Here is a 27,521-nt window from a genome sequence, read left to right on the forward strand (position 1 = left end):
AATATAAGCTTTTTCAGTTATTCTACTTTGCGTAAAAACTTGGTCATCCACACCACTAGATGTCGCAAAGGCTTGTAAAGCATGGCGATCTAATTGAATTAGGATGCCGAAGCAGCAGAAGCTTTGTATGGAAACTGTCACGTTTATTTCTCACCTTTATGTTTCATCACGTTTATCAATTTGGGTGTATTTATGTGGCTTTTAGCCGCAGTCGTGTCATAAAACATGATCTTAAGCTTGAGCGTGTTAGCTCACAATCGAGGCAAAGGCAAAAGCCGAATGTTGCAGTTGGTTGATTGACCCAACATGATTTTTGACTAGGGTAAGTTGATAGAAAGACGTAACTTAGTTTCATACGTACTAATGGTAAATGTCCATGTTCTTGAAATGGTTATAACTAGATGCGCTGGTCGTCTTTTATTACGACTTTACACGGGTAATATTTCATTCAGGCTTTGTTTTTCCATCCAACAGTTAGGGACTGGCTGATGTGTTTAGTCCTATAATGATGCAGTTGTGAATGTTTTTCATAGGATGCAGTGAGCTGCCTGTCCAGATGAGGTGATGCTGCCTGTGACGCTCAAAGTGATCCGGTGTCCCATGCACAGGTTTGTCATCTCCAAAAAAGGGATATGGCCACGCACCTGCTCCACAAAGCCCCACTCAGTTCAGACCGAGGACACTGGAGAGATCCGCATGAACCCCCTTAATATCCAGATGCTGTCAAGAAACCTCCACAAGCAGATATTTAGAGGCATGGTGCCCAAGTACAGAGAAGAAGATGTGGAACGCGGTGTACGGCACCTGCAGAAGCATCAGCTGTGGGGGAAAGAAACATCACTGCTCGACGAAGTGGAGCTGAAGCTTCCCAAAATGTACGGAGACAATATTGACGAACACTTCCGAGTTTTGGCCCAGAAGCAGAGTCTTCCCTACCTGGAAGGTGCGGCCAAGCTGCAGCAAGCAGAGCTTCCTCCCATGCCTCAGGAGTGGGCATGGCAGGTTGGCTGGACACGCTACGGGTCCGACGGGGAGATACACAGGGTTGACTTCCCAGATGAGACAGCACTTGTGTTTGATGTAGAGGTGTGCATGGCAGAGGGACGGTGTCCAACATTGGCAGTTGCTTTGTCTCCAACACACTGGTAAGGAGAAAAAAAAAGGTATGCCACGGTGTAAGACTTAAATGATTGTGTTGATTGGCTTCATCCATCTGGTAGCATGGTGGTGTAGGGATTAGCAAATCTGAGGTCCAGGGACGTACTGCGGCTTTAAATTCATCATCAGTTGGGTATACAGATCATTTTTCATCATCGGTTTTCATAAAAATGTATGTAAAGTAATGGGATAATTATCATTTTGAAGGCCCGTGTATCGGGATGCACATGTTTCGCGAAACGTATTGTGACGCCTGTATTGTGATACAAATTGTATCGTGAGCATCGTTGGCAGTACCCAGCCCTGCTTACTCTACATGGGTAGTGTATGTTTTTGTTTTTGTGTGTGCATTACCAGGTACTCTTGGTGCAGCAAACGTCTGATCGAAGAGCGCTACTCCTGGTCAAACCAGCTCATCCTCGCTGACCTCATCCCATTGGAGACACCAATGAACTCTGTCCGTCCGCCAGGGGGTCAGTGGAAGGAACGACTCATTGTGGGCCACAATGTCAGTTTTGACCGATCTCACATCAAGGAGCAATACTTACTAAAGGTGAATGTTTTGGTGTCTAAAGGTGAGTGTAGCAGGTTTGTGTTTTCCCATTGAATTCATATCCATGTCTGTATTCAATTCTCAAGGGGTCTAAGGTGCGCTTCATGGACACGATGAGTCTTCACATGGCTATCTCGGGCTTGACTGGCTTCCAGCGTATGCTGTGGATGGCCAATAAGATGGGCAAGAAGTTGGGCCTCCAGGAGGTCAGCCAGCACATGAAGAAAGTGGGACAGAAAAGAGATGGTCCCAAGGTTTGTGTATTTGACTCTGGATTTGTTGTTTTAGACATAGACTATTGAAAACCTTCCCAATTGAATGTTTTTGTGTATAGATTGGATTTTGGGACTGGGTGAATATTAGCAGCATCAACAACTTAGCTGATGTCCATGCTCTTTATGTGGGAGGGCCACCATTACAAAAAGAGGCAAGAGAGACCTTTGTAAAGGGCTCCATGATGGATGTAAGGAACGACTTCCAGGTCTGTATGACTTTCTGTCCATGGTTCATCTACTGTATTTGTCAATCTGTCCAGCTATCAAATACATCAGTGTACCCTAACTTTGTTTTTCTGGTCACCTGCAGGAGTTAATGCAGTACTGCGCCTCAGATGTTCAGGCCACCCATCAAATTTTCATTGAACAGCTGCCCCTCTTCATGGAGAGGTCAGAATACATATTGCTTTTGAATTGTATGTAGTTATTACTGGAACTCAACAACTAATTTGTATTTCAAAGATGTCCCCATCCAGTGACATTTGCCGGAATGCTGGAGATGGGTGTGAGCTACCTTCCTGTCAATCACAACTGGGGACGATACGTGGAGGATTCCCAGGACATTTATGAGGAGCTCCAGAGAGAGATGAAGAAATCTCTCATGACTCTAGCTGATGATGCATGCCAGCTTCTGCAGGATGAGAAGTGAGTCAAAAAAAACGTTATTTCTGTAAGTAAAATTTGTCAGAATGACACATTATTATTCCTTGAGAGGAAAATACTGTATAGTGAACCTGAAAATTGTATACCAGGCGTATGATTTAATGTGGCTCTCTGTTATCCTAAAGTGAATGTAATTTGTGGTATTTTACATTCAATCTCTTGTGATGCACCTGTATATTGGTGGACATATTAGGACATTGGCTGTAAAATGTTCACAGCACTTTAGATTTTCCACATTTTTTTTTTTAAATATAGCCTTAATTCAAGATGAATTATTTTACTAAAACAATTACACACAACACTCCACAACACTAATGAACAGTGAATAATAGTGGAGTTTTTATTTTATTTTATTTTTTTATTTAAATTTTTTACAGTTCAGCAAATTTGTTAAAAATAATCTTAAGAAATCACATTAATTAATTTCACACCTTTTCCATGATGCTAAAATTGAACTTTAGGTGCATCCTGTTTCCACTGACCACATGACATAACTGTAGGGATCTGAAATAATATTGAAAAAGGCTTGAGGCTTAATTGCTGGCAAAGTTGTATCAACAAATTACCGAGGAATGGCTGTGAACAATTATGATTTCTGTTTGTTTTTTTAATTTGTAAAAATGTACAACTATTTTTTATGTCACTATGGAGTGTTTCTATAAATTTGACATAAAACATGACCTGACCACTCAGTTCCCCCTAAATCTTAAATGTTTTGGACGATATTTTGCTTCCATATTTCCGTGCAGTACATAAAGTCAGAAACATAAATGCTTAGATGCATGGACCCCAAACTCAACCCTATTTAGAAAATAATAAATTAGTTCTCAACTAGAATCAAGATGGTCAGCCAGGCCTTCTCATCCAACATGAGTGATCCCTCATGTTACAAATGCTTAAATATAATTTTAAAAAAATCAGGTGTCAGATATTTTAGGTGCAAAGTAGAGATCCACTATCCTGATAGAATGACCATTTGTCACAATTGAATACTATTGTCCATGTCATGTATTTTATATATTTATTCCTAGATTTAAAGATGATCCTTGGCTTTGGGACCTTGAGTGGGATGTGCAGGAGTTCAAGCTAAAAAAACTGCCGGCCAGCAAAAAGAAACAGCCCAAAAAAGAAGTTGAATCACAAACTGCTGCTCCTGTTGCAGACTGGATGGAAGGTATATCCTTAAGGGTGTCTGTCGCCCACGAAATTATGGTGGTCTTCATTCTGAAAATCCCTGTATTATGATTGCCTTTGTGATTCAAGATGCAGGTCCACCGCTTGAAGAGGACTCTGCAGCAGGTCCTTCTCCCAGCAGCCGAGCTGTGGATAAACTGAAGGAAACAGTGAGCCGACTTCCCAAAAGAAAGCAACACCTGCCTGGACATCCTGGGTCTGATCTTTGTGAGAACTTTTACTTTCACTTTCACATTCCATTGTTCCTCATTGTGTACTGCATCATCAGATGGTATCGTAAGCTGTGTGAAAAGATGTCTGCGGACAGCTGGTCACCTGGAGCCAATCTCATTAGTCTTCAGATGAGATTGACTCCTAAACTGATGGGTCTGACGTGGGACGGGTTTCCGCTGCATTACACAGAGAAGCATGGTTGGGGGTATCTGGTCCCGGGACGCAGGGATAACTTAGATTCCCCGGAGGAAAACATCGGGCCAGCCCTTTGCCCGTACAGGTAACTTGCGGACCATGGTCTGATTAAGTGGTTCTCAAACTGAGGCAGAATAATTTGCAGTAAATTATGGTTAGTGTAACTGACTCCCTTTTTTGTTTTATCATATGGAAAAAATGTGAATATGATTCTCCTCATGTTGACAGTTTCTTATTGGGATTTAACGTTGCGAGTAGATTTTTTTTTTAATGGCGTAATACTGGTAGTCCGAAATAAAGTGAAGAAATCCCTGAGGTGGCAACGCTGACAGCCGTTGTAAAATAGCATCTCTCTGTTTGTGTTGTTAGTGAAAGCATTTCACGTCAGCTAGTGATCATGGATATTTAATCCTATTGAATTCAGTTACCGGTAAGTTTTTTTTTTTTTTTGGGGGGGGGGGGGGTATGTTTAAGTGCCGTTAGTGGAGGTCGTTGGAAAACTTTCTCCACTGCACACAAACAGTTTGAGATCCACTGGTCCAATGAATAAATCCAGCATGCTTAACTCATTCACTGCCATTGACGGTTACAGACGTCAAATATTCATTTGACCTATTTCTATTAGTTAACTTTTTTTTTTTACACTTTTTCTAACAAGAGTATGAAAACCTAGATTTTTTTAAATTGTAGATTTAGAACAGATATCAAATTTGTGATTGATCGCAAGTTAACTCGTGAAGTCATACAGTTATATATATCGCCTGACGCTGCTAATTTTTAAATATTTTTTCTTTTCTTTTTTAAATCACGTCAGGTGATTAAAACTTGTAATTGTAATCGCTTAACTTCAATAGTTAACTCATGATTAATCATAGATTTGATATCTGTTCTAAATAAATACAATAAATAAATAAAAATCTAGGTTTTCATACTCTTGTTAACAAAAGTGGAAAAAATTTTAACAGAAAAAGTTCAACTTTTTGACGTCAATAGCCGTCAATGGCAGTGAATAAGTTAAGATGTATGTAAGCTTTTTGTCTTCTACAGAGAGATCGAGTGTGTTTACAGAGAGTATTGTGACCAGAATTGCAAGGAGGGTCCTGAGTATGTGGACTGCGCACCATCAGAAGATCTCATGTGGACAGACAGCACTGTTTGGGCAAAGGTAACGTGACTCCAATGTAGTGGGCAAGTAAGTACACCATGGTACACTCTGTTGTAGAAATTATCCATCCATTTTCTATAGTCCTCATTGATCATGGGAGCTGGAATCTATCCCAGCTGACTCTTGGGCTCAAGCTGGGTACACCATGAACTTGTCACCAGTCCCCTACATATAGCCAAAACAATCATTCACACTTGCATTTACACCTATGGACAATTTACAGTCTTCAGTTAGCTTCATGTGCATGTTCTTGGAATGTGAGAGGAAGCCGGTGAAAACCCACACAAGCACATGGAGATCATGTAATTTCCCCATAGGAGGGCCTGAGTCAAGATTTGGATCTAGAACTCCCTTGGCTTTGAGGCAGACTTGTTAACCACTAGGTCACAGTACTTCTTCTATTATCCATTCCATTTTTATTTCTAATGTTCCATCAACCAGAAGCCACAAAAGCAAAGTACTACAAAAAAAAAGATGTGCTTAGGTTTTTTTTTTTTTCTCCCGCCCCACAAGGTGGAGGAGTATGGCTCAATGGAGAGACGAACAGAGGAACATGAAGTCAAAGCCGTGACCAACAGGGTATCCCAATTGATCTTTGTTCTGGCATCAAAATGTCTGTTACCAGATTAGAATGTAATTGTTGCTGTTTTTACATAACATGCCTCAACATTGCTTGCCCTCCGTTTTTTTTCCCCTTCTCGTTTTCACAGAAGCAGCATCATACCCAGAAGTCCCATCTTGTCCCAGAGGACAGTCTTTGCCACTATCACCAAGGACTCGGCCCCTACAACGATATAGACATTCCTGGATGTTGGTTTTTCAAATTACCGCACAAGGTAAGGCGTCAGTGCTTCATAAGTAGGTGGCTTGCATTACACTCAAGAATCTTTGTCTGTTTCAGGATGGTAATAAAAATAATGTTGGCAGTCCTTTTTCTAAAGACTTCCTGCCTAAGATGGAGGATGGTACTCTTAGAGCAGGAAGGGGTGGGACCAATGCCACACGGGCCTTAGAAATCAACAAAATGATGTCCTTCTGGAGGAATGCTCATAAACGCATAAGGTATCTATCAACCATCATTGGGGATGTGTGTCTCACAGTCAGCATTTGATTTTAAATGCATAGATAGTAGTGACAATGTAATATGAAAAAAAAACATTAATAGTAAGACAAATACAGTAAATATTGAATTTCAGTGAAAGTGCTTGAATTTGACCTGGATGGTCTTCATCAAAGCTCTCAGATGGTGCTATGGCTACGGAAAGGAGAGCTACCTCGTTTTGTGAGCAGGTTGGTCTTCTACTTTTGCGTATTATCTGCATTGACCCCAAAAAATGAAGGCAACCATATTATTTCATACAAAGATTTGTGTGGTTTCAAAAGGCACAAAGAGTTTGATGAAGAGGGGCAGTACGGAGCGATATTACCTCAGGTGGTCACGGCTGGAACTGTCACGCGAAGGGCTGTGGAGCCAACATGGCTGACTGCCAGTAATGCACGCGTAAGACACTCACTCTCTCACTCACTCACTCACTCACTCACTCACATGGCATTCTAGAATTTGGCTAGGATTTGATTCAAAATGTTTGCACTGATTTTTGTTAAGAAATCTCAGATTACTGTGATCATAGTGAAAAATAGAATATTGTCAGAATGTACTTGTTATTTGCACACACAAAAAAACAGGCAATATTTTCACCTGTCGTTATTTGCTGCTTATTATTAATCCGCACTAACATAAACTGGTCTGTCCCACTTCAGATCAAATTTAGTGGCCCCAGAATGAAATGAATTTGACATGCTATAGAGGCTATGTTTGGAATCACTCTCTATCCACTACCCATTTGTAGTGCTGTTCAAATGTCTTGTTAATATTGGTTCTCCTCTATATAGTGTATCCCACGTTGCATTTTGAAAAGTAGTGAACAAGCATGGAGCAACATACCAAAACATGGATTGCTGCTTTGTTTGTAGGAATTTTGTAAAATAAACCTCCGCTATAAACAATATAACATTGACCTTGAACCAATTATATGATCGACTACATAAAAATCCCTATGACGTGATTAGAGAATGAAAATTCCGAACACAGCCAATATGTTTTGTGTCCTTAGCGGGACAGAGTGGGCAGTGAGCTGAAGGCGATGGTGCAAGCGCCACCGGGTTACCACCTGGTCGGAGCCGACGTGGACTCTCAAGAGTTGTGGATTGCGGCTGTGCTCGGGGAGGCCCACTTTGCTGGCATGCATGGTGAGATCTCCCTTCAATTTTCTATGCTGCTTATATTGTTCAGGGTCATGGGGGAAAGCTGGAGCCTATCACAGCTGATGTAGAGACGGGGTACGCCCTGGACTGATCACCTGTCAATCATAATACTGACATTTAGATGAAGACTGCTATTCCCACTTATGTTCACCCTTACAGCCAATTTAGTCTTTGTTGAATCTAACAATCACATTTTTGGACATTCATTGTTTGAGCCCCACGATTGCTATGTTTTATTTAACTCATTCACGGCCATTGACGGCTATAGACGTCAAGATTTCATTTGAACTATTTCTATTAGTTTAAAATTGTTTCTACTTTTGTTAACAAGAGTATGAAAACCTATATTTTTTTATTGTACATTTAGAACAGATATAACATTTGTGATTAATTGTGAGTTAACTAGTGAAGTCATGCGATTATTCCCAATAAAAAAAAGAATCGCCTGACGCCCCGAATTTTTAATAATCTTTAAGTCGCGTCAGGCGTTTAAAATTTTTAATTATAATTAATCGCATTACTTCAATAGTTAACTCACGATTACTCACACATTTTATATCTGTATATCTAAAATAAAATTCTAAGTTTTCATACTCTTGTTAACAAAAGTGGGAACAATTTTTAAACAAATAGAAATAGTTCAAATGAGTTTTTTACGTTTATAGCCGTCAATGGCAGTGAATGAGTTTAGTAAATATGCTTGTGCCAACTTGGTAAAAAAGTGGGCAAGGTTTCTCATTAAATTCAGGTAATCAGATGACTTGAATATTTTGGAACTTAACATTTCTACCAATTATCACACAATCCACTTCTCCTCTTACCGTCTTTCAAGCTCAATATGGTCTTATTAGACCACACCCATTTTTGATAAGTCCATGAACCAATCTTTGTTTCGTAACAAATCAAATCATATTTTGGCATCACAACACTACTAAGAGGTTTTGTTAAGGCTTCACATTAACTCATTCACTGCCATTGACAACTATTTCTATTAGTTTAAGATTTTCCCCACTTTTGTTAACAAGAGTATGAAAACCTAAAAAAAAAATTGTACATTTAGAACAGATATTACATTTGTAATTAATTATCTGTTTTAAATGTACAATAAAAAAATTCTAGGTTTTCATACTCTTGTTAACAAAAGTGGAAAATATGTTAAATAGAAATAGTTCAAATGAATTTTTGACGCCTATAGCCGTCAATGGCAGTGAATAAGTTGATTTAGTCCAAATTCCTCCAGTTGTTTTTACATTATGCGTTATGAATTTTTAAATGAGATTCTGTCTAAGAAATTATATATACTTCATGTTCAAATAATTATTTGCCCACTGTTACAGTCATTTAACATTTTTCTTCAACTACATTTCTTGTTGGAAAATGATTACTCAGCATTACGGCTTCTAATGTTTAATAATGTGTTTTTAACTGGACTTATGTCGTGTCAACAGTCTGCTTAGTGGTTGTCATTGCTTTATGAAGATTTTTAGCACATAATATATGCAAACTTGTTGCCTTAAACAAGTGTATAACAACTTATTTATTGTTAGTGTGGAGTAAATACATTTGGTTAGTATAAGTTATTTATTTGAGTGTGCAGTACTCAAATTAACGTTACCGGTAACTCTCTTATCTTGATTGTTGCTTATTGCAAGCTTCCAGCGCTCAAATCCGTTTAATTTTGTTAACATTTTAAAAAGTAAATTCAACATAATGATAAGGAGCTGTGAATGCTGAAATATTTTCTCATCCAATCATTCTGTGCGGTTCAGGTTCTACGGCGTTCGGCTGGATGACGCTTCAAGGAAAAAAGAGCCAAGCCACCGACCTGCACAGCCGTACCGCCGACGCCGTGGGCATCAGCAGAGAGCACGCCAAGGTGTTCAACTACGGCCGCATCTACGGTGCAGGACAGCCCTTCGCAGAAAGGCTGTTGATGCAGTTCAATCATCGCCTTAGTCAGACGGAGGCTGCCAATAAGGCCCGGCAGATGTATGCTTTGACAAAGGGGTTACGCAGGTACTCTCATTCATTGTACTCTGGTCCCTTGACTTAAGAGCTGAATTGTTCTGCATCCATGCTCGTAACACAAAGCGCTCGTCTCTAAAATCAACTTTCCTTTTGAAATGAATTTAAAGTGCCTTGTGAAAGCATTAGTCCTTTAAACTTTTGCCATATTTCAGGCTTCAGACAAAAAAAAAGATATCAAATTGGATTTGTTTTTGTGTGTAGAATCAACACCAAGTGGGATACAATTGTGAAGTGGAACTGAATACAACCTTTTAAACTTTCACAAATAAAAAACTGAAAAGGGGAATGAGCGAAAATATTCAGCCCCCTGAGTTAATTCGCTGTAGAACCACCTTTTGCTTCGACTTCTTCTTTTGGGGTATTTCTTTATCAGTTTTGCGCATCTAAAGACAGATTTTTTTGGGTGGCCTATTCTTCATTGCAAAACAGCTCCATCTCGGGTAGATTAGATGGAGAGTATTTGTGAAGAGCAGTTTTCAGAGCTGTCCACAGATTGTCAATTGTATTTGGGTCTGGACTTTAGCTTGGCCATTCCAACGGCTGGCTTTGTGTAGGTTTGAACCATGATTGATCAAACAGGGCTTTGGGAGATGTTTTAAGCTTGTGAAATATTTTTATATTCTAATCCTTCTTTCAACTTCCCCACAACTTCTTTCATGATGCTGTTTGCGTCTCAATATTCTATTAACAGGCCTCTGAGACCATCACGGACAGGTGCCTTCATACAGAGTAGATTACGGTACACGCAGGTGGACATAATTTGTCATCATCCGCCATTTAGGTCAACATTGGATCATTCAGAAATCACCAGGAAACCTCTAGAGTCAGTTGGCTGCACTGAGAGAAAAGGGGGTGGATATTTTCACACACTCTACTTTTCTGTTAATTAAAAAAAAAAAAGTTAAAGTTTTGTATAAATTCCGTTCCACCATTGTCACACTTGGTGTTGATTCTTCACAAAAATAATAATAATAATAATAAAATTTTACACCTTTGTTTGAAGCCAAAAAAATGTCCAAGGGGGGGTTAATACTTTTGCATGGCACTGTCAATGCAGTTAATCCACAGTTAATCAATTTTCCTAAAACACCAACCGTTTTTTAATTAGTTATTAGAAACTAGCATTATCCAGTATTTTTACTGTATAAAAACACAGTAATAACAATATAATATGTAAAGGACAAACTATTTTCTAAATGTTGCACTTATTTGTGTCAATCCATGTGTTTTATTTATTAATTCACATTAAACAGCTTCATCCTTTCGCGGACAGCGGTCCATAGCTTAGAAATGATTTTAATACCATAAGAACTGCGCTATTAAAAGGATAATTGACTCATTTGGTCATTTTCAGCAGTAAAAAGTTAACATTTTGTCCAGAATGAATTTGATAACTTCATTATTTTTCATGTACAATTAATACCTTTAAAAACAAACGATTCCAGTGCTATCTACTGAAGACGACATCACCTGTGCTGAGGGAGTAGGTAACGACTAATCCTGGCTCACCTGTTTTTTGCGTTTTTTCAGCAAAATGAGCCATGATTGGTCATTACCTACTTTCTTGGTTGTGGCAGTGTGACACATCTGTGATTCTTTTTTTTCTTTTTGGGGGGGCCAGATATGAACTATCAGACGAAGGTGAGTGGCTGGTCACTGAGCTAGGAATTGAGGTGGAAAGGGAGGAAGATGGAAGCGTATCCCTTGAGGGGTTGCGAAAGATCAGTAGACTGGCCTCACAGAGGTGAGAAATTAGGAAGAGTAAACACTCACAAGCACAGTTTTGTACATCTCATATGCTTGTCTTCTGTCTTATTAACCCACAAGCTCACGGCGAAGAAAGTGGGATTTAGTAGCCAAACGAATGTGGTCTGGGGGGACGGAGTCGGATATGTTCAACAAACTGGAGAGCATTGCGCATTCAGCCCAACCAGAGACGCCTGTTCTGGGCTGCAGGATTAGCAGAGCTCTTGAGCCAAAGGCAGTAAATGATGAGGTGAGCTAAAGAATGGACCAACACTAAACAAACTCAAAGTGGAGGACAATAAAAAAATGATTTGAAAGAAAGGCTTCATTAGACAAATTGATTTAAATATTGCCAGTTATCACTTAACTTACTGTTTCAAGATTGTGCTACAGTTTATTGTGGACAATTTGATTTCAGTAGTTCAATTCAAAAAGTGAAACTCATACAGATTCAGTAAATACCAGAGGTAGCAAAGGTACTCACACTTTTCTGTACTTAAGTAGTAGTAGATAGCTGTGTTAAAAAAATAAAAGTACTGATTTAACAACTTGAGTACAAAAGGTTTTTTTTTTTAAAACCATATACAGTATTGTATATAGTAACCATTTTGATTATTTAGCATGAAGAGAAAACTAGTGATGAGAAAATTAAGCATTATGAACCACTTGCATGTATATATTTATATTGGCTATATTACCGCTGCATCTTTAAACCAAGAGCGCCTTCAAGAGGAGTCAAAAATATTGCAAATGGTTCATGAAGCTACATTTTTCCATCTTTACAGAAAACATTTTCTCTTTTTATTATTTTTATTTTTTATTATCCGCAGCGGTAGAAAAAAAGTAAAGAAATTACAAATATATGTTTCAAATGTAGGGAGTAAAAGTGGCCCAAAAAAATGAAGATGCCTGAAAAATCTACTCAACAAGAATAAAGTACAGCCATGTTTCTCAACCCTGGTCCTCGTGGCATACTATCCAGCCTGTTTTCCATGTCTCCCTATTCCAACGCAGCTGAGCATTGTTATCAGGCTTCTCCATAGCATGCTGATGAGCCGTCATTGGAATCAGCCTAAAGGAGGGAGTGAAGTTAATGTCAGATGTCACATTTGTCAGCATTTTCTTCTTGTCAGTTCATCACCAGCAGAGTGAACTGGGTGGTCCAGAGCTCGGCAGTGGATTACCTTCATCTGATGCTGGTGTCGATGAGGTGGCTCTTCGAGGAGCACGACATCGACGGCCGCTTCTGCATCAGCATCCACGACGAGGTGCGCTACCTCGTCCGCAGCGAAGACCGATACCGAGCGGCGCTGGCGTTGCAGATCACCAACCTTCTCACCAGGTCTGTTAACAGATGGCATAGACCCCTCCAAATTGGAAATGGACTTCACCGTATTGTGTGCGTCTTCTGTCTCCTGCAGGAGTATGTTTGCACACGCATTAGGCATGCCGGACCTTCCACAGTCTGTCGCTTTCTTCAGCGCGGTTGACATTGACACCTGTCTAAGAAAAGAGGTCACCATGGACTGCGTGACCCCCTCCAACCCAATGGGCGTAGAACGAAAATACGGCCTTCCTCCTGGTGAGTTGTGTGCTGCAAATCGTCAGCCATTTTAGTAGTGTCGCCATCTAGCTGACGTGAGGTCATACTGATTTAGATATAGCTATCAGTATGATGTAAGACATTTACACTGCTTTCAAACATAATTACAAAATGAATAATAATTTAGTGACTCAATCAAAATCCATCGTTATTATCCATTCGAGTGTGTAATGAGTAACTCATTGATAAAGCTGCCAATTAGATAAATCATTAACTTAATAAGTACAAATTGATCACGTAACACCAGTATAATACAGTTTTAATGTCAGCCATAGGAGAACATCTAAATTGGCTATGCGTTATGAAATACAAAATATGCTAAATATAGTGTTTGTTCATAATTGAACTAACAACAGAACAAAACATAAATACACAAAATGTGCTTTCAGGTGAAGCCTTGGACATCTACCAAATAGTTGACATCACCAAAGGCTCCATCAGTCAAGAAAGACAAAATCTTATGGAGCAGGCAAAGGACTCGTAACATTTGAACGCGAAATGCCTGGAGGCTCATCAACATATGCAAACAGGAGATGTGTGTAACCAATTGGCGCAGCTCATTGTTTCCGCTTTTTTTTCTTTTTGGGTTCTTGAGTCTCTTCCACATCTTGTGACTCGCCCTTAAAAGGAACAGAAACAAATGCAAATGCTGAAAGCAGGCTTGGACAGATGGATGCCCCCTCGTGTGGCGATGACGCTTACCTCCACGGTGTCATCCTGCTCCTGCAGGGCTGCGTCCAGAGTAGCAGCATTGATGCGGAAATCTCTCGAAGTGCTCAGCTTCATGTATTGCATCAGATTTACCTGGACAATGCACATTGTTAAAATTAGTTAATTTAGTTTTCTTTTACACTTTTTTTCCCCTCAATAGACATTCACATGTACCTTTGACTTCTTTGAGAGTGTGATGATGTATTTCTCATACTGTTCAATGCTGAAGATCAGGTTGGGAATGGCCTTTGTGTGACGTAGAAGTTTTGCCTACACAGGAAGTAAAATGGCTGTATTCATTTTAAATGTACATTGTACAGTAAGTATATATATACACGTTATTTTATAAATAAAAATTTAAATGTGTTATCGAATGTACGTATCATGCTAAGTTGTCGCACCAAATTTTGGGCCCCCTTAAGTAGCCCCTTCAGACCTGCATTTTTTCTGCTGGGCAAAATGTTAGTGGGGTTTTTTTTGCGCTGATTTTGACTCTTTTCCCCACATAAGAACATGGAAATATCTATTGGGATTATCTCATGTTTTTAGTTTTTGTCGTGAACGCCAGGATAATATGGCTGTAACGTGTTAAACCTACAAGCTTATATGCAATATTTTTAACATGAACATCATGCAAAACAACTTGCGTTAAAGATTGGTTAGTTAATATCCAATCATGAACCAGAAGTGTTGACATCATCCAATTTATGCGTTTTATTGGTTTCGACACATGAATATGTCATGTCCACTGGGACCATTTATGGGTCTAAAGGGGTAATTCATTGCTATGATAGGGTGAGGAGGTAATCAAATTTATTGATGGAGCGAATTGTCCCCTAAATAGCCCAACCCTATTATGTAGTAATGAGAAAATGAAGCTTCATGAAGCATTGGAATTATATTGTTTTTCTCCTCTAGATGGCACTTCAGGTTGAAAGATAAATGCAAGGGCAATGGAAATGGATTCTCCTTGAACCCAAAAGTTCCATCTAGTCTAGATGAGGCAAGAAACATCTCAAGTGCTTCATGAAGCTTCATTTGTCCATCACCAATACAAGATCCTTACAGTGGCAACAATGTTCACTTCATTCTTCTTTTTCTTCTTGTCCGCACCACCAACACTTGACTCTCCACCCTGAAGAGAATTAATGAAAAAATGTACCAACAGTGTTTATTAAATTACACCTGGTGTGAAAACTATGCATGGACTGGTTTTGAGAATTTGAATCCCTTTGCACCTGAACGTATGTGATGAAAAAGTAACATTGTGGAGTCAGATGGGAACCAGACAGTTTGACCTGCATTGTAGCACATTCAAAAAAATTAAGCATGTCATCACCGGTAGTGCAAAAATCTTACATTGTTGCCAAGACTCACCAGCTTCTCAAAGCGTGCTGGTAATTTACCACCCTGACTGGTACAAACTTGAATGTACTAAAAAAATAGGAAGAAAATACATTCATATCAAAATGGCTATAATACGTGTAGATTTGAACTCTAAAAATTCATTTCAAATTAAGATGGGGAACTGCTGAAGTATCCAAATTGAAAACTTTTAAAAAAATGGGAATTAACTGAGAATTGAGGGTAATTGAGTGGCAATGCATCCAATTGAGAAGTTATATGTGAAGCTTCAAATTTGACTCAACAAAGTCAAGGTACCTCTGCACCAGCCTGAATTCTATGCGTTTATGTTAGATTCTTATTAAGAGCCAACCTTCAATTTAGTAGCTGTATTTTTATTCCCATTAATTCCAAGTTTCCAACTCGGGCAAATACCCAGCATTTTGCAACCCTAACAATAAGTAGAGAACTACACACATATTTAACTAGCGTGGTGAGGATGGTGTAAGTGCGACTCAGCACTCTGAGCAATGTGATGGTGCAAGTTCCGAGCTGCAAAGCGGTCTGGACCAACTCGTTCAATGCAGTCAGAAGGGTTCCAAGCTGCAGTGTCACTGCTTTCTCCGTTGGATCCTGATGGCCAGCAGACTGTGATGCCTCGCCTATTTGTAAGAAACATAAAGCCCCAATCAACGTTGGCAAGAACACCTCCGTGGTCCACCCTTAACCCTAAACTTGATGTCAGTGAGCATCAGTGTAAAAGTCTCCCTACCAGGGCCTGTTTTGTCAGGGGTCATCTGGCTTTTCTTTCTGCCAATGAGCCAGTCCACTTCATCGAGCACCTTGTCCACTTGAGACAGGACCTGCAGCTGGAGTTGGAGATAACAACCAGTATTTTATTCTGACAATTGAGTGACTTTGGAAGTTGGGGGAGGAAAAATAAGGAAAGCACTTAACTGCTGCGGTCGTTGACGTTTTCATGTTGACGATAGCAAAGTGAGACTGCTTTTCTACCTCGACATCCTGGAAAAAAAAAAAATATATATATATATATATATATATAAAATGAAGCTGGTAATGATACTGTGCAATATGCATCCACCATTTTCTATACCTCGTCCTCACAATTTGATTCTGTACCTGATCAATATCTCCGAGGTGGCTATGAATGTCTTGACAAAGTTCGAGCAACAAGCTGGCAGGGCTCTTAAAAAGAGCATGCAGGCTGAAGAGAAGTGAGAGCAGCCCCTTGGACAAAGCAGAGTCCTCTAAAAACAAGGAGACGTTTTAGTCCGACCGATCAAAACCAACCAATGAAGCTGGTAGTGACTCACCAAAGTTGGTCTCCTTGCAGATTTTCACTGTCCATGTGATCATCTGAGCAAACTGTTTAATTGATGCGGACGTTAGCAGACCAAGTATGTATTTGTCATACGAGCATTTCATTAATAGCATACGTGCCTGCTTAGAAGAAGGTTTTAGCTGGAGTGAAAGCACACTCAAAATGTTGACCAAAAGCTGAGCTTCTCTGCTGTTAAATTCCTCGTCCCCACCGCTCAACTGGGCAAATAGCGCTCTCTGTTGACAAAGAACGAGTACAAAGGATAAACGGTGTACATGTTCAAACAATACATCTACTGCTGAGCTGGATCTTAACTCATTCACTCCCAGCCATTTTCACTGAAGCAACCCCCTTCACTCCCGGCTGTTTGACTGATTTTGCAAGGCCCACAGAATATTGTGTTCTATTGCCATAAAAACATGGAACCTCGCAAAATAAAGATTAGAGTCTCTTCTTTCATCAAGAAAAAAAAAGTACATTTGTATCTGTTTCCGTTTTTCAGCAATTGGCAACAGAATGTAGCTAAGTTGCATCGATATTCACATTCCTGGTGAAAACACTTTCAAAAAGGGCTTATACTCTGCTGCCACCTGCTGGCCGTTTTTTGTCATAACTACCCTTGCTTTAAGCCACTTCTTCATGTCAGAAGCTGCATCAAAGCCTTCTGTATGCTCTTGCATAAAAAAAAAAAAAAAAAGCATAGATATGTTTTTGGGAGTGAAGGGCAAAGCTTTAAAATCGTTACACGTTTTGGATTTTGAATGAGTTAATCCTGATGACTTTGGGGCGAAAAGCTGGGAATAACATGGACTGGATGCCAACCAATCACAGGGAACATAAGAGAAACATTCACACTCTCATTCACATTCACTTGAGTCGTCAATTAACAGTTTTTGGAACATAGGAAGAAGCTGGAGAGGCTGAAGAAAATCGAGGAAAGCATGCAGAGAAGAAAAAAAATACCTGAAATTGACGGATGTAACAGTACTTCATCTGTTCACAGTCTTCTGGCTCATCAACGTCCTCCGAGTTGTCTAGAAGATCAACAGAATGCAATGGAATTCCTGTCAACTGTTCATTCAATTTGAGTGATTGTGTGCGAGTCTAACCAATGGATGAGAGAAGCTTGGTCATCTTATCAGGGTAGCGCTGCTGGCAGGTAGTGAATATCCCAAGAAGACCTTCCAGGCTCAATTGTGACAGGCCGGCCCGCTTTTCTTTCTTCCCAGAATCCTCCGCTGCGTCGGGGACGTTGGTATACCGCCACATCAGCACCCTGTAAAATGGTCATCACGTTATAGGTGGACAAATCTTCCCCAAATGCACACCTAATGCAACTGAAGGATTCCTACCTTGCCATTTCACACAGGAAGCGGAAAGTCAAATCTGAACTTTGGCCATCTGGGCCGTCTGAAACTCCGCTATCTTCCAGCTGCTGGATCTTCTGCACAGCCACGCAAAGCGCATAACGAACAAACTCTCCACTGGAGCGCAGCACGGTGAGAGCCTCTTCTCTGCTCTGGGAGCTGTCTCTGGAAAACACAATATTGCATCTTTATTACCTCTGCCAAGGACAGTATGTTTTGTTTATGTGCAACTTCCTTGCTATGCCATAGTCTATCACTTAAGATAACGCGGGAGCAGACTAGTCACAATTAATTACAATAACGATCTATATAGAAAAACACTTGTGGGCCATAAACATCAAACAACACGATGAAAACAGTAAATACTGCAGTAACTGAGCATGTCGTCATTTGAAAAAACACCAGCAGAGATGAATACAAATAAAGTGTTGCCTATTGATATTTATCCCTCCTAATTATTGTAAAAAATCATTGACTTGGTCAATATCTTGTCATAAAAGAATATAATTAATGATCAATAATAACGTATAATCATTTTAAAATGAGCACATTTGTTATATCAGTGCATATCAAATTGCTCGCCCTTCAAATTAATCAGTACCCAAGAAATAGCTCTAACTTTCAAAAAAGTTCAAGACTTCCGGTCTTGCCCACACTCGAGGAATACATAATGAGCGCACTTACCTAAAGAGCGCAGTGAGCAGATTTGATATAAAGCCCATTGAGAGTAAACTTCGAGGAGTCTTGATTGAAGGCTGCCGACTTTTTCCGGATTTCTCCTTCAGGATTTCGCACAGCTTGTGGTAGCGGTTAAACAGCTCCAACAGCTCCTCAAAGGCCCTTTTACTAAAAGTGTCATACACAGTTTCCAAAAGTGACATTTCCACATAATAATTAACTCATTCACTGCCATTGACGGCTTTAGACGTCAAAAATTCATTTGAACTATTTCTATTAGTTTCACTTTTTTTCCCACTTTTGTTAACAAGAATATGAAAACCTAGAATTTTTTAAATTGTACATTTAAAACAGATATAACATTTGTGATTAATCGTGAGTTAACTATTGAAGTCATGCGATTAATTACAATTAAAAAATGTAATCGTCTGACACCCCAAATTTTTTATAATCTTTTCTTCTTTTTTTTATTAGGGGCATCGGGCGATATTTTTTTTTAATTGTAATTAATCACATGACTTCACTAGTTAACTCACGATTAATCACAAATTTTATATATGTTCTAAATGTACAGTAAAAAAAAAATTCTAGGTTTTCATACTCATACTGTTAACAAAAGTGGAAAAAATGTGAAACTAATAAATAGTTCAAATGAATTTTTGACGGCAGTGAATGAGTTAATGTAACACCAAAAACAGGAAGTGACAAATACCTGAAATTGCCTTTGACAAAGTTGTACTCCAAGAGGACTTCATAGAGTCCTATCACCAGCACAGCATAGATATTATTCTTCACACCAACACTGGATACGGTGGAGAATTCTGCCGACTTGTCCTGACGAAACAGAATACGCCATGACGGTTACAAACAGCTAGGACGAAAGGGATTGCGTCAAGTACCGACAACTGACTCTTATGTCAAATGAATGTCAATTTTTTTTCATGATAACCGTTTTTATTTCTGGCATAACGTTTCAAAGCGATGTGTGTGCATACCAGTTCAAAGTCTTCCATTTCACTTTTGATCATGCGTTTTGTGATGCTCTCTAGAATAGCCTGTAGCTCGGACTGGTATCCCTCATCCTCGTCATCATCATCATCGCTGTCGTAAGCACTGATTTTGGCTGATCGACGCATATTTGTAAGCCACAGCAGGCACTGTACAATGCAGCATACCAGGTGGGCCTGAGATAGAAAAGGATTTACATAGCAGGTACAGAATTAATTATAAATCAAAAATGGCAAATCAGCATCACTAGAATTCAACAGTACCAGAGGCTCCTGAAGGTGGATCTGTTCTCCAGTAGCTGTGATACAGGGCTGCAGTTTCACCGGGGGCAAGAGATCTTGTTCGGGTTCGTAGTACCTCTTCAACTAGGAAACAAACAACAAAAAGTGTCAACAACAAAAAAAATAATCAACAATGCATGTAACATGATAAGAAGGTCAGAGTAGTGGACGATCATACCTAGAGCTGTGCAATTATTCAAAATTAAATTACAATTTCAATTATTACACTCCACAATTACAAAATTAGCCTAATCATAAAAAAAGATTATTACTCATTTTGAGTTGTTTAAATTTACAAATTTTTAACCTTTTATTTTATTTTAAAATAACAAATTTGATACATCTTGTTTAATCCAAAATGAAGTTTTATTTGTCCCATTTTTTTTTTACGTCTATACATTTTCTTGTTTTGTACCCAAAAAATAAATGATCGTCCTAATCGCGATTTCAATTATTACCAATATAATCGTGATTAATGTTTTCTTCATAATCGAGCAGCCCTATTCATACCTGTGAGAAAAGTGTCTGCATGATGGAACTTGCGAGTTGGGAGTTTCGACGAAGAACATCATAGAAGCCCTGAACAACACATCCATCAACAGGTCAGTCATAATAAGGTAGATGTGCCTCTTCAATGACATGACTCTTCTGCATGTACAATCTAATGGATATTATGTTTTTGTGACTTTTTGGCTTGTCCCGCAATATCAGATCCAAATCTCTGTATATGTAAAATGTATAGACAATAACATGAACTGGAAAAAAAAAAGGCTTTGAAAAGTAGCACAAACCTCGTAGAGCATAAAGCGCACATCGGCCTGCTGGCCAAGGCAACGACGAAGGCTGCTCAAGATTTCCAGACAGAAGGCCTCGTTGGCAGCAGCGTTATATCGAGAATGAACATCCACTTGGATCTAGTTGAGTGTATGGGAAGACAGTTGAACATCTGTCAGAATTCATGCACAGTGTTCCTTCATTTTCTGCTGGGGTTAGGTTCCAAAAAATACCCGCAATAAATGAAATCCGTAAAGTAGTTAGCTTTATGTTTTACATTTATTATACGTAAATGTTTTAAGGCTCTAAAACGCCTCACTACACCGTTAATACACTTTTTTCATCGAGGCATTTACATTTTTTCACATTTCTATCTTGTTTAAACATTCTCAATGTTCAAACCTTCATAAATTTTATAATTTTATTTTACTGTAAATTAAGCGTGCGACTCTTTGAATGTCTCACGATTCGATTAAATTCCGATTTTTGGGTGTGCGATTTGATTCAGGATCAATTTTCGATTCGGAAATAGATGTTCAAGGAATCGTAATGATCTACTCCAGTCTAACTCGCTAATGCTAATTAGTGCTCTACTCGCTGCACTTTTATCACCCAAAAGAACGGCTCCACGCTGAAAAAAAAAACTTTTATTGGAATAACTTGATCGTGACTTTTTCCTTCTACTCTCTAATTTGGCTAAAACTTAACAGTGTATCAGACTGCGTGGAACCACACTGCCCCTAAGTGGCCAAATCAGGTACAACATGAACAGCTCTCCCAATAAAGGCACACACAAACAAAGGAAAGACAGTATAAAATAATTTCAATAAAATCGATTTGGGGGCATTTAAAATCGATTCTGAATCGTACTAAATGAGAATGGCGATTTTTTTATGAGAATCGATTTTTGGGCACACCCCTACTGTAAATGTAAATCGCTTTATTTTATTACGATATAGCTTTCACTTCAAATACTTTCAAGGAAACAATATAATAGCATTTTTTCACATTTTAAGAGTTTTCAGGTCTCTTGATGTGTCTGTGGTTAAGAAATGTCAACAATTTAAATTTCAGGCAGTAGCATGAATAAAAGCACATATTAAATACAGTATGAAGGAACTACAGACTTGGCTGGAGGAAATGGTCTGGCTGCATTGGCTGGAGGCCAGGCTGCCCAGCACTTTGAAGTTCTTCAACAGCAACAAGAAGCCTGTTACAGCTGATTTTCGTCCATCCAGTTGGCTGGTAAAGAACCAGAACAGATCAAGATTCCCATTCAGATCTAGATTCAGTCTATACAAGGGGTGGCCAAGTTTGCTCCACGAGAGCCACTATCCAGCCTGTTTTCCATGTTTCTCTCCACTAACACACCTGATTCATGATCAGGATCGTTATCAAAGCTGGCTGATGAGCTGATCATTAGATTCAGCTGCGGTGAAGAAGGGAGACAAGGAAAGCAGGCTGGAAAGTGGCTCTCGAAGACCGAACTTGGCCACCCCTGATCTATACCATCATGCCACATGAGTTACACAAGCCAATACCAAAGTGAAACATATGGTGATCATGGCTCAAATTGGCAACAAAGTACAAAACGGAATTTGTTCATATACCTTGAAAACATGGCCTTGCGGAGAACCAGAATCAACGCATCTTTCATGGACATGCTGACTTTCAGCAGTGGCTGGAAGTCAAACAGTGACAACATTTTACACGTGTTTCTGTGTATGTGAAGGTATGTTGCGTGGAGTTCACACCTGGAGAGCTTTTAGCAATCCCTGCACGGTGGCCAGTGGGAGGTATGACAGATGGTCAAAAGTCTCAGTAACCTTGGAGGATGACTCCAGCAATATCATTGGAGCAGAGGTTACAATGTCTGAGAAGAGTTCTGAAACACAAATCATAATTCCAGTATATTTAATAGACAATTGGCAGCAGCAACATTATGGCCATTTGCACAATCTGGGATTGAATACAAGAAGTCTATCAAAAAGAAAAACCTTCCTTTGCTAAAGATAGGACTGTATTGGATCAGAAGTGTACATAATGATGTGGAAAGTTGAGTGTACTGTATTACCTAAAAAATGATTGACAGGTGAGGCGGTCTTTGTGACCAGTCGATTCAGAACTTGCTCCAGTATCTCGCCTCTGATTGCCTCATGCATCTTACAGGACAAAAACACGTCACAGTAAGACTGTACAGCAAACAAGGACAGATACCGCATTACAAAAAAAACAACTAAATGTTACCTTAAAGCCCTGAAGGAGCACCTGACCTCCAAGCTTACATGCCAGCTGAGTGGGGGTCCGAGCCACAGTAGCAGAACCTTCTGTGATCTTTCCAAATGGTCCGGGTTTCGGTCCAAATGTATCCAGTAGAAAGAAGCCCAGCTGCACCAGGCCCTGGGTCACATGATCCCATCCAAAGACACTGCACAAAAGTACCCATACAAATACGGTTGTTGTTGTTTTTTTACGACAATAAAGTATTTTTATACTCTGTGTGAACATAGCAGAAGTGTGATAGCTTGTGACCAAATTAGAAAACACATGAGCCAGGTTTGCAAGGTCCCAGTATGGTTAGAAAAAAAACACAACCAAGAGAAAAGTCACTTGAATTGAAGGGAAAACATACAACTTGAGAATAGTCAACAAACACCTAGTAGGTTGTTCAGTACTGTAAACGCAACTATTTCTGAGCTCTTTGATACAATATGGCTAAATTAACACAAATAATAAAAGAAGAACAGAAAGTACTCCACATTGTGAGGTGCAGGTGGTCCTTAACTCGAGCAATTTGCTTCCTCTCCCCCATTCGTCACCACATTTCTACATTGCCTGTATAGTTAACAAAAGGTAAGAACCTGGAACAGATTATGTAATTCATTCATAAATCCATTTTCTGAACCGCAAGAAAAAAAAAAAAAGCGAATCGATATTGAATCGATTTTCCTTTGAGCCTGATATTAATTGATGAAAGCAGGAATCGATTATTTTAATATATTTTCCCCTTACATACACGAGATACAATGGAATTTAAAAGTCCACTTTTTTTTTTGTATCTTACTGTTTTCTTTAAATTTACTGTTCACTAGGGGTGTGAAATGCCTAGTGTGATTTGATTCGTATCACGATTCATAGGTCACGATTCGATTCATCCCGATACAAATCTCTAAATTGATTATTGCGATTTTTTTTTAACTCAAATTTAGAAAATACAAATCAGTAAACTTGTACATGTACACTGTAAGATTTGTATGAAAATGTATTTATTTATCTGAAAATTCTGGCTTATAACTGAGCCACTGCATTTAACAAACAGTTTGCAGTCTGTTTCATGTTTGTACAGCACTGAAATAAAATATTAAGACTTAATGTTCCATTAATATAACATTCTTCCATGCTTAATGTGTGAATCCTAACACTAAGTAAGATGTTTTGTTCAATATTCCCATAAAAAAAAATGGATGTTTAAAAATTGACTCGGCCGCATATCGAATCGATTCGAGAATTGCGCGCTGTAATATCGCGATATTTTGCCAAATCGATTTTTTCTAACACCCCTACTGTTCACATGAATTTAAAAGTATTTTCTTACATTTATGAAAGAGCTGACTTTTTGCACTTTTAAATTTCTATTTACAATTATAGAATTAGAAAATGATGAAAATGTTATCATCTCATCCTTGCTGATGTCAATGTCTGTGTGAAGTGATTATAACACGTGTTGCTTTCATTAATAAGCTAAATTAGTTACTGCCTCCACAAAATTTCATTTGGAATTGAATGTTTCTGGAGTTTTTATCACGTCCTTGGTATCTAAGAAGAATTGATGTTCCATAATTGATCAATATCGCATTGAAGTGAAGTGAATTTAATCGAATTGGGGGGGAAATCGAAATCGAAATCAAATCAGACTGAACTCTTGTGAATCAAAATCAAATCGATTGAAGAAATTAGAATCGATATCAAGCCCTACGCAAGTCGTTCGACACATATCAATTTGGATTACTGCATATAATATAATGAACGCACGCCATGACATGTAACTGCTCACACCTGCTCTTCACCGTGTCCAAAATCATCTCAGCAATTCTACAATGACCAGGCAGGAGGTCTTGCAGGAACTTGGACCCCAGCAGCAACTGCTCATCTTTGAAGCTCTTAATAATTGCCCCCTTGAAAAATTCAAACACCTAACGAATACAGAGAATTGGGAGTGGTAATGAATGAGCAAACAAGAGACAGATGAAAATACGTGAGGGGCGTCGCAGCCACGTCTGACCTGCTCCTCATAGCGCTGGATGCGTGCAACAGAGAGTAATAGGGCCACACTGAAAGGGCAAAGGTCCCCGTATGAAGCCTGGTAAAAAGGAATGATTTAAGAAGACATCCATGAAATGTTTTAATTACATTATGTATCAATTTTAGTACGGGTAAGTGCCAGATGAGACATTAGGTACCTTGACGCTTTTCAGGAATTCTCTGCCAAGTTCATGGTCGAGCCTCACAGCAAAAACAATGTGGAGGATAACAGTGCCCTCCACGTGTCTTAATTGGTCTTGTGGAATGGACTGAACTTCTAAATCCGAGTTCCTGAGAGAGACAAAAAGTATCATGAAAGGCAGTAATTGCTTCGCATGGGCAATGCCACTTGCGATGTTGAAATCACCCACCCTCCTTCATTCTGCTCTTCCTGCTGGTGAAGGTCTTGCTGCTGAAAATAACCGACGATTCCATCTAGGACCTGTTTCTTGCAACCCTACAAGGTGCAGCGCGGCCATTTAGACTGAATGGAGGACTTGATTGCAATGCATGCCTGTCACAAACATCTACCTTTGCCGATAACAACAGCAACTGATAAACAACTGGCGGAATCTCCTGCAGGTCGAGCTTGATGAACATCCGCAGCACTTTCTCCACCACGAAGCGCAACTCTTCTGATGACAAAGGCACATCCCTAAAATGAAGCAGATACACTTGAAAGGGTCAGAGAGCAACTTTGAAAATGATGATAAATATCCCTAAAGCGAGAAAAACTAATATTCTAACTTACCTGAACATCGTGGTCAGGTGGATTACACATTGTGAGTCCCATCTGCAGCATAAATAAAAGTATGTACGGTCGTGAATTTAAACCAAAAGTATAACTGCATATTCAGCCTTTACTAGTTAACATGTTGGTGCACTGGGTTTCTATTAACTCATTACTTGCCATTGACGCTATAGACGCCAAAAATTCCTTTGAACTATTCCTATTAGTTTTTTCCACTTTTGTTAACAAGAGTATGAAAACATAGGAAAAAATTGTTGTACATATTGAACAGATATAAAATTTGTGATTAATCTTGAGTTTAAATAATTAAGTAATCAAACAAAAAAGAAAATATAATAAAAAAAATTAGGGGCGTCAGACGATAATTTTTAATTGTAATTAATCGCATGACTTCAATAGTTAACTCACGATTAATCACAAACTTTATATCTGTTCTTAACGTATAATAAAAAAAATTCTAGGCTTTCATACTCTTGTTAACAAAAGTGGAAAATAATGTCAAACTAATAGAAATACTTCAAATAAATTTTGGACGTCTATAGCCGTCAATGGCAGTGAATGAGTTAATACAAAACATTAAATGAATTGAATAATAATAATATTTTTGCAAGGCTGGGAGCATTAGATCACCTGCTTGAGCAGAGGCTGTTGATCAGCTGTTTCTTGTATTCCTCACCACTGAGCTCACCTGTATTTCAAAAAAAGGATATGACAGAAAACATATTCTTATTTTTTAACCACATGTACTTTGTACTAGCATTAAGCAACCACCATTTGTACTAACCTTTGCCATATGCCATTGTTTCACAAGCTGCCATGGCAGTAAGTACAGTAGGAAATAGCTCCAAAGACTTGCCATTGCCTATTTTTCCTGTCTTGATTTCTTCAACAAATAGCTCTGCTAGTTTTGCAAGAGAGGGTCCAACCAGAGTGTGTGTCTACATTTATACAACAGAATCAAAATAAGAAATAGAAAAAAATGTACAACAGCAAGTCTGATAACAAAAAAAAAACATAGCAAATTAGGTAAGGGGTGAAACACTGTAAATAAATTTAAGAAATCCACATTTATTATCTTTGACGTGAAAGTGTAATGCTTTTAATTGTCCTGTCTCTTCTGCATTTTTTGTGCAATAAATTACTAAAAATCTTCAATTCATCAATGATTAACTGCATTCATACAAGCTTTTTTTTTTTACCTCCAGCATAAGCAGTCCAATGATATCAGCTGCCACTTCACTTTGGAGGTCACCAGACTCACAGAGGGGGATGCAATGTTGATAAAGCAGCAGTCTGCGTTTTGACCCTACAGTCGAACCAGGTGGCGAGCCTAAAATAAAATAGTTGATCTGTGAATGATTAAATGACAGCAAACCGCACTAAAGTATAGATAAAAAACGTAATCGCTGCATGATTACATTATTTAACATCGCATACAAAAACGATCTTACCTTTGAATATGGCTTTAATAATTGTGCCAATCGTCTTGCCCTTTAGTGCGCTGTTGGTGATTAGTGTAGTCAACTGTAAACAAAGGAGTATTTTACATTAGCCTACTTACCTGGTGAGCATTAGACGATCAATGCATTATGCGGACATTAGTCAATACTACCTAGTTACCTTTCCTTCCGTGAGGGAGGACAAGTATTTTTGAAGTTCCCCCAAACTGTCTCCATCTGATAAGGAAATAATTCTATCCATTTCAGCCTTCACGGTCGATGGAAAGTAAAGATATGAGTGAGACAGCAGGACGACGATGTAAACAATCCTTCCACAACCTTCCTCCTTGCAGGAGCATATTTCCCGCCCAGCAGCGAGCAGCCGAGCACTTCCGCTTCTGTTTTTGTGGGTTGCCATGTTTAAGAGTACAGTGTCCTGCAAACGCATCATTTTTAAACCTTATTC

General features: G+C 39.0%; 2 protein-coding genes across 4 annotated transcripts; one reads left to right on the forward strand and one right to left on the reverse strand.

The window, feature by feature from the left end:
- The first annotated feature begins 107 nt into the window (after positions 1-107).
- Positions 108-14,977, forward strand: polg (polymerase (DNA directed), gamma). Of its 2 annotated transcripts, XM_086073398.1 has the most exons (23): positions 108-322; positions 534-1,145; positions 1,516-1,711; positions 1,798-1,965; positions 2,046-2,192; positions 2,297-2,376; positions 2,449-2,631; positions 3,681-3,823; positions 3,913-4,039; positions 4,112-4,336; positions 5,299-5,416; positions 5,930-5,995; positions 6,127-6,252; positions 6,318-6,478; positions 6,653-6,706; positions 6,800-6,917; positions 7,531-7,666; positions 9,451-9,697; positions 11,331-11,453; positions 11,537-11,705; positions 12,589-12,797; positions 12,877-13,037; positions 13,448-14,977. In XM_086073398.1, exons 2-23 carry the CDS (start codon positions 565-567, stop codon positions 13,540-13,542), a joined length of 3,633 nt encoding a protein of 1,210 aa, XP_085929524.1. In that variant the 5' UTR covers positions 108-322; positions 534-564; the 3' UTR covers positions 13,543-14,977. The 2 variants fall into 2 exon arrangements, with proteins under 2 accessions (XP_085929524.1, XP_085929523.1); XM_086073397.1 differs by having other exon boundaries at positions 3,913-4,336.
- On the reverse strand, positions 13,301-27,444 carry fanci (FA complementation group I). 2 transcript variants are annotated; one of them, XM_086073400.1, is made up of 37 exons: positions 27,237-27,444; positions 27,068-27,140; positions 26,816-26,946; positions 26,401-26,554; positions 26,247-26,304; positions 25,617-25,658; positions 25,397-25,520; positions 25,237-25,322; positions 25,024-25,156; positions 24,846-24,923; positions 24,620-24,756; positions 22,811-22,991; positions 22,638-22,725; positions 22,318-22,448; positions 22,174-22,244; positions 21,691-21,805; positions 20,581-20,703; positions 20,300-20,368; positions 19,772-19,873; positions 19,496-19,684; positions 19,213-19,334; positions 18,507-18,668; positions 17,808-17,987; positions 17,565-17,731; positions 17,419-17,489; positions 16,575-16,691; positions 16,448-16,499; positions 16,254-16,381; positions 16,071-16,136; positions 15,886-15,982; positions 15,591-15,775; positions 15,147-15,203; positions 15,008-15,067; positions 14,836-14,904; positions 13,944-14,039; positions 13,761-13,862; positions 13,301-13,678 (listed from the first exon to the last, which is right to left on the reverse strand). In XM_086073400.1, the coding sequence occupies exons 1-37, from the start codon at positions 27,315-27,317 to the stop codon at positions 13,616-13,618; spliced, it is 3,960 nt and encodes a 1,319-aa protein (XP_085929526.1). In that variant the 5' UTR covers positions 27,318-27,444; the 3' UTR covers positions 13,301-13,615. The 2 variants fall into 2 exon arrangements, with proteins under 2 accessions (XP_085929526.1, XP_085929525.1); XM_086073399.1 differs by having other exon boundaries at positions 27,229-27,372.
- Positions 27,445-27,521: the final 77 nt, after the last annotated feature.

The sequence above is a fragment of the Leptonotus elevatus genome, chromosome 4 (assembly GCF_054856555.1).
Source record: "Leptonotus elevatus isolate MCC_2025b chromosome 4, RoL_Lele_1.0, whole genome shotgun sequence".
NCBI classification, from domain to species: domain Eukaryota; kingdom Metazoa; phylum Chordata; class Actinopteri; order Syngnathiformes; family Syngnathidae; genus Leptonotus; species Leptonotus elevatus.

Excerpts from the sequence above, each read along its gene's own strand:
- fanci (XM_086073400.1), bottom strand. The coding sequence starts at position 27,317 with ATGGATAGAATTATTTCCTTATCAGATGGAGACAGTTTGGGGGAACTT. Across the intron at positions 25,521-25,616 it reads CACCTGACCACGATGTTCAG|GGATGTGCCTTTGTCATCAG; the intron begins GTAAGTTAGAAT and ends GCTTCATTTTAG. Across the intron at positions 22,449-22,637 it reads ACCTGTCAATCATTTTTTAG|AACTCTTCTCAGACATTGTA; the intron begins GTAATACAGTAC and ends TTTGTGTTTCAG.
- polg (XM_086073397.1), top strand. The coding sequence starts at position 565 with ATGCTGCCTGTGACGCTCAAAGTGATCCGGTGTCCCATGCACAGGTTT. Across the intron at positions 1,712-1,797 it reads AGGAGCAATACTTACTAAAG|GGGTCTAAGGTGCGCTTCAT; the intron begins GTGAATGTTTTG and ends TCAATTCTCAAG. Across the intron at positions 7,667-9,450 it reads CCACTTTGCTGGCATGCATG|GTTCTACGGCGTTCGGCTGG; the intron begins GTGAGATCTCCC and ends TGTGCGGTTCAG.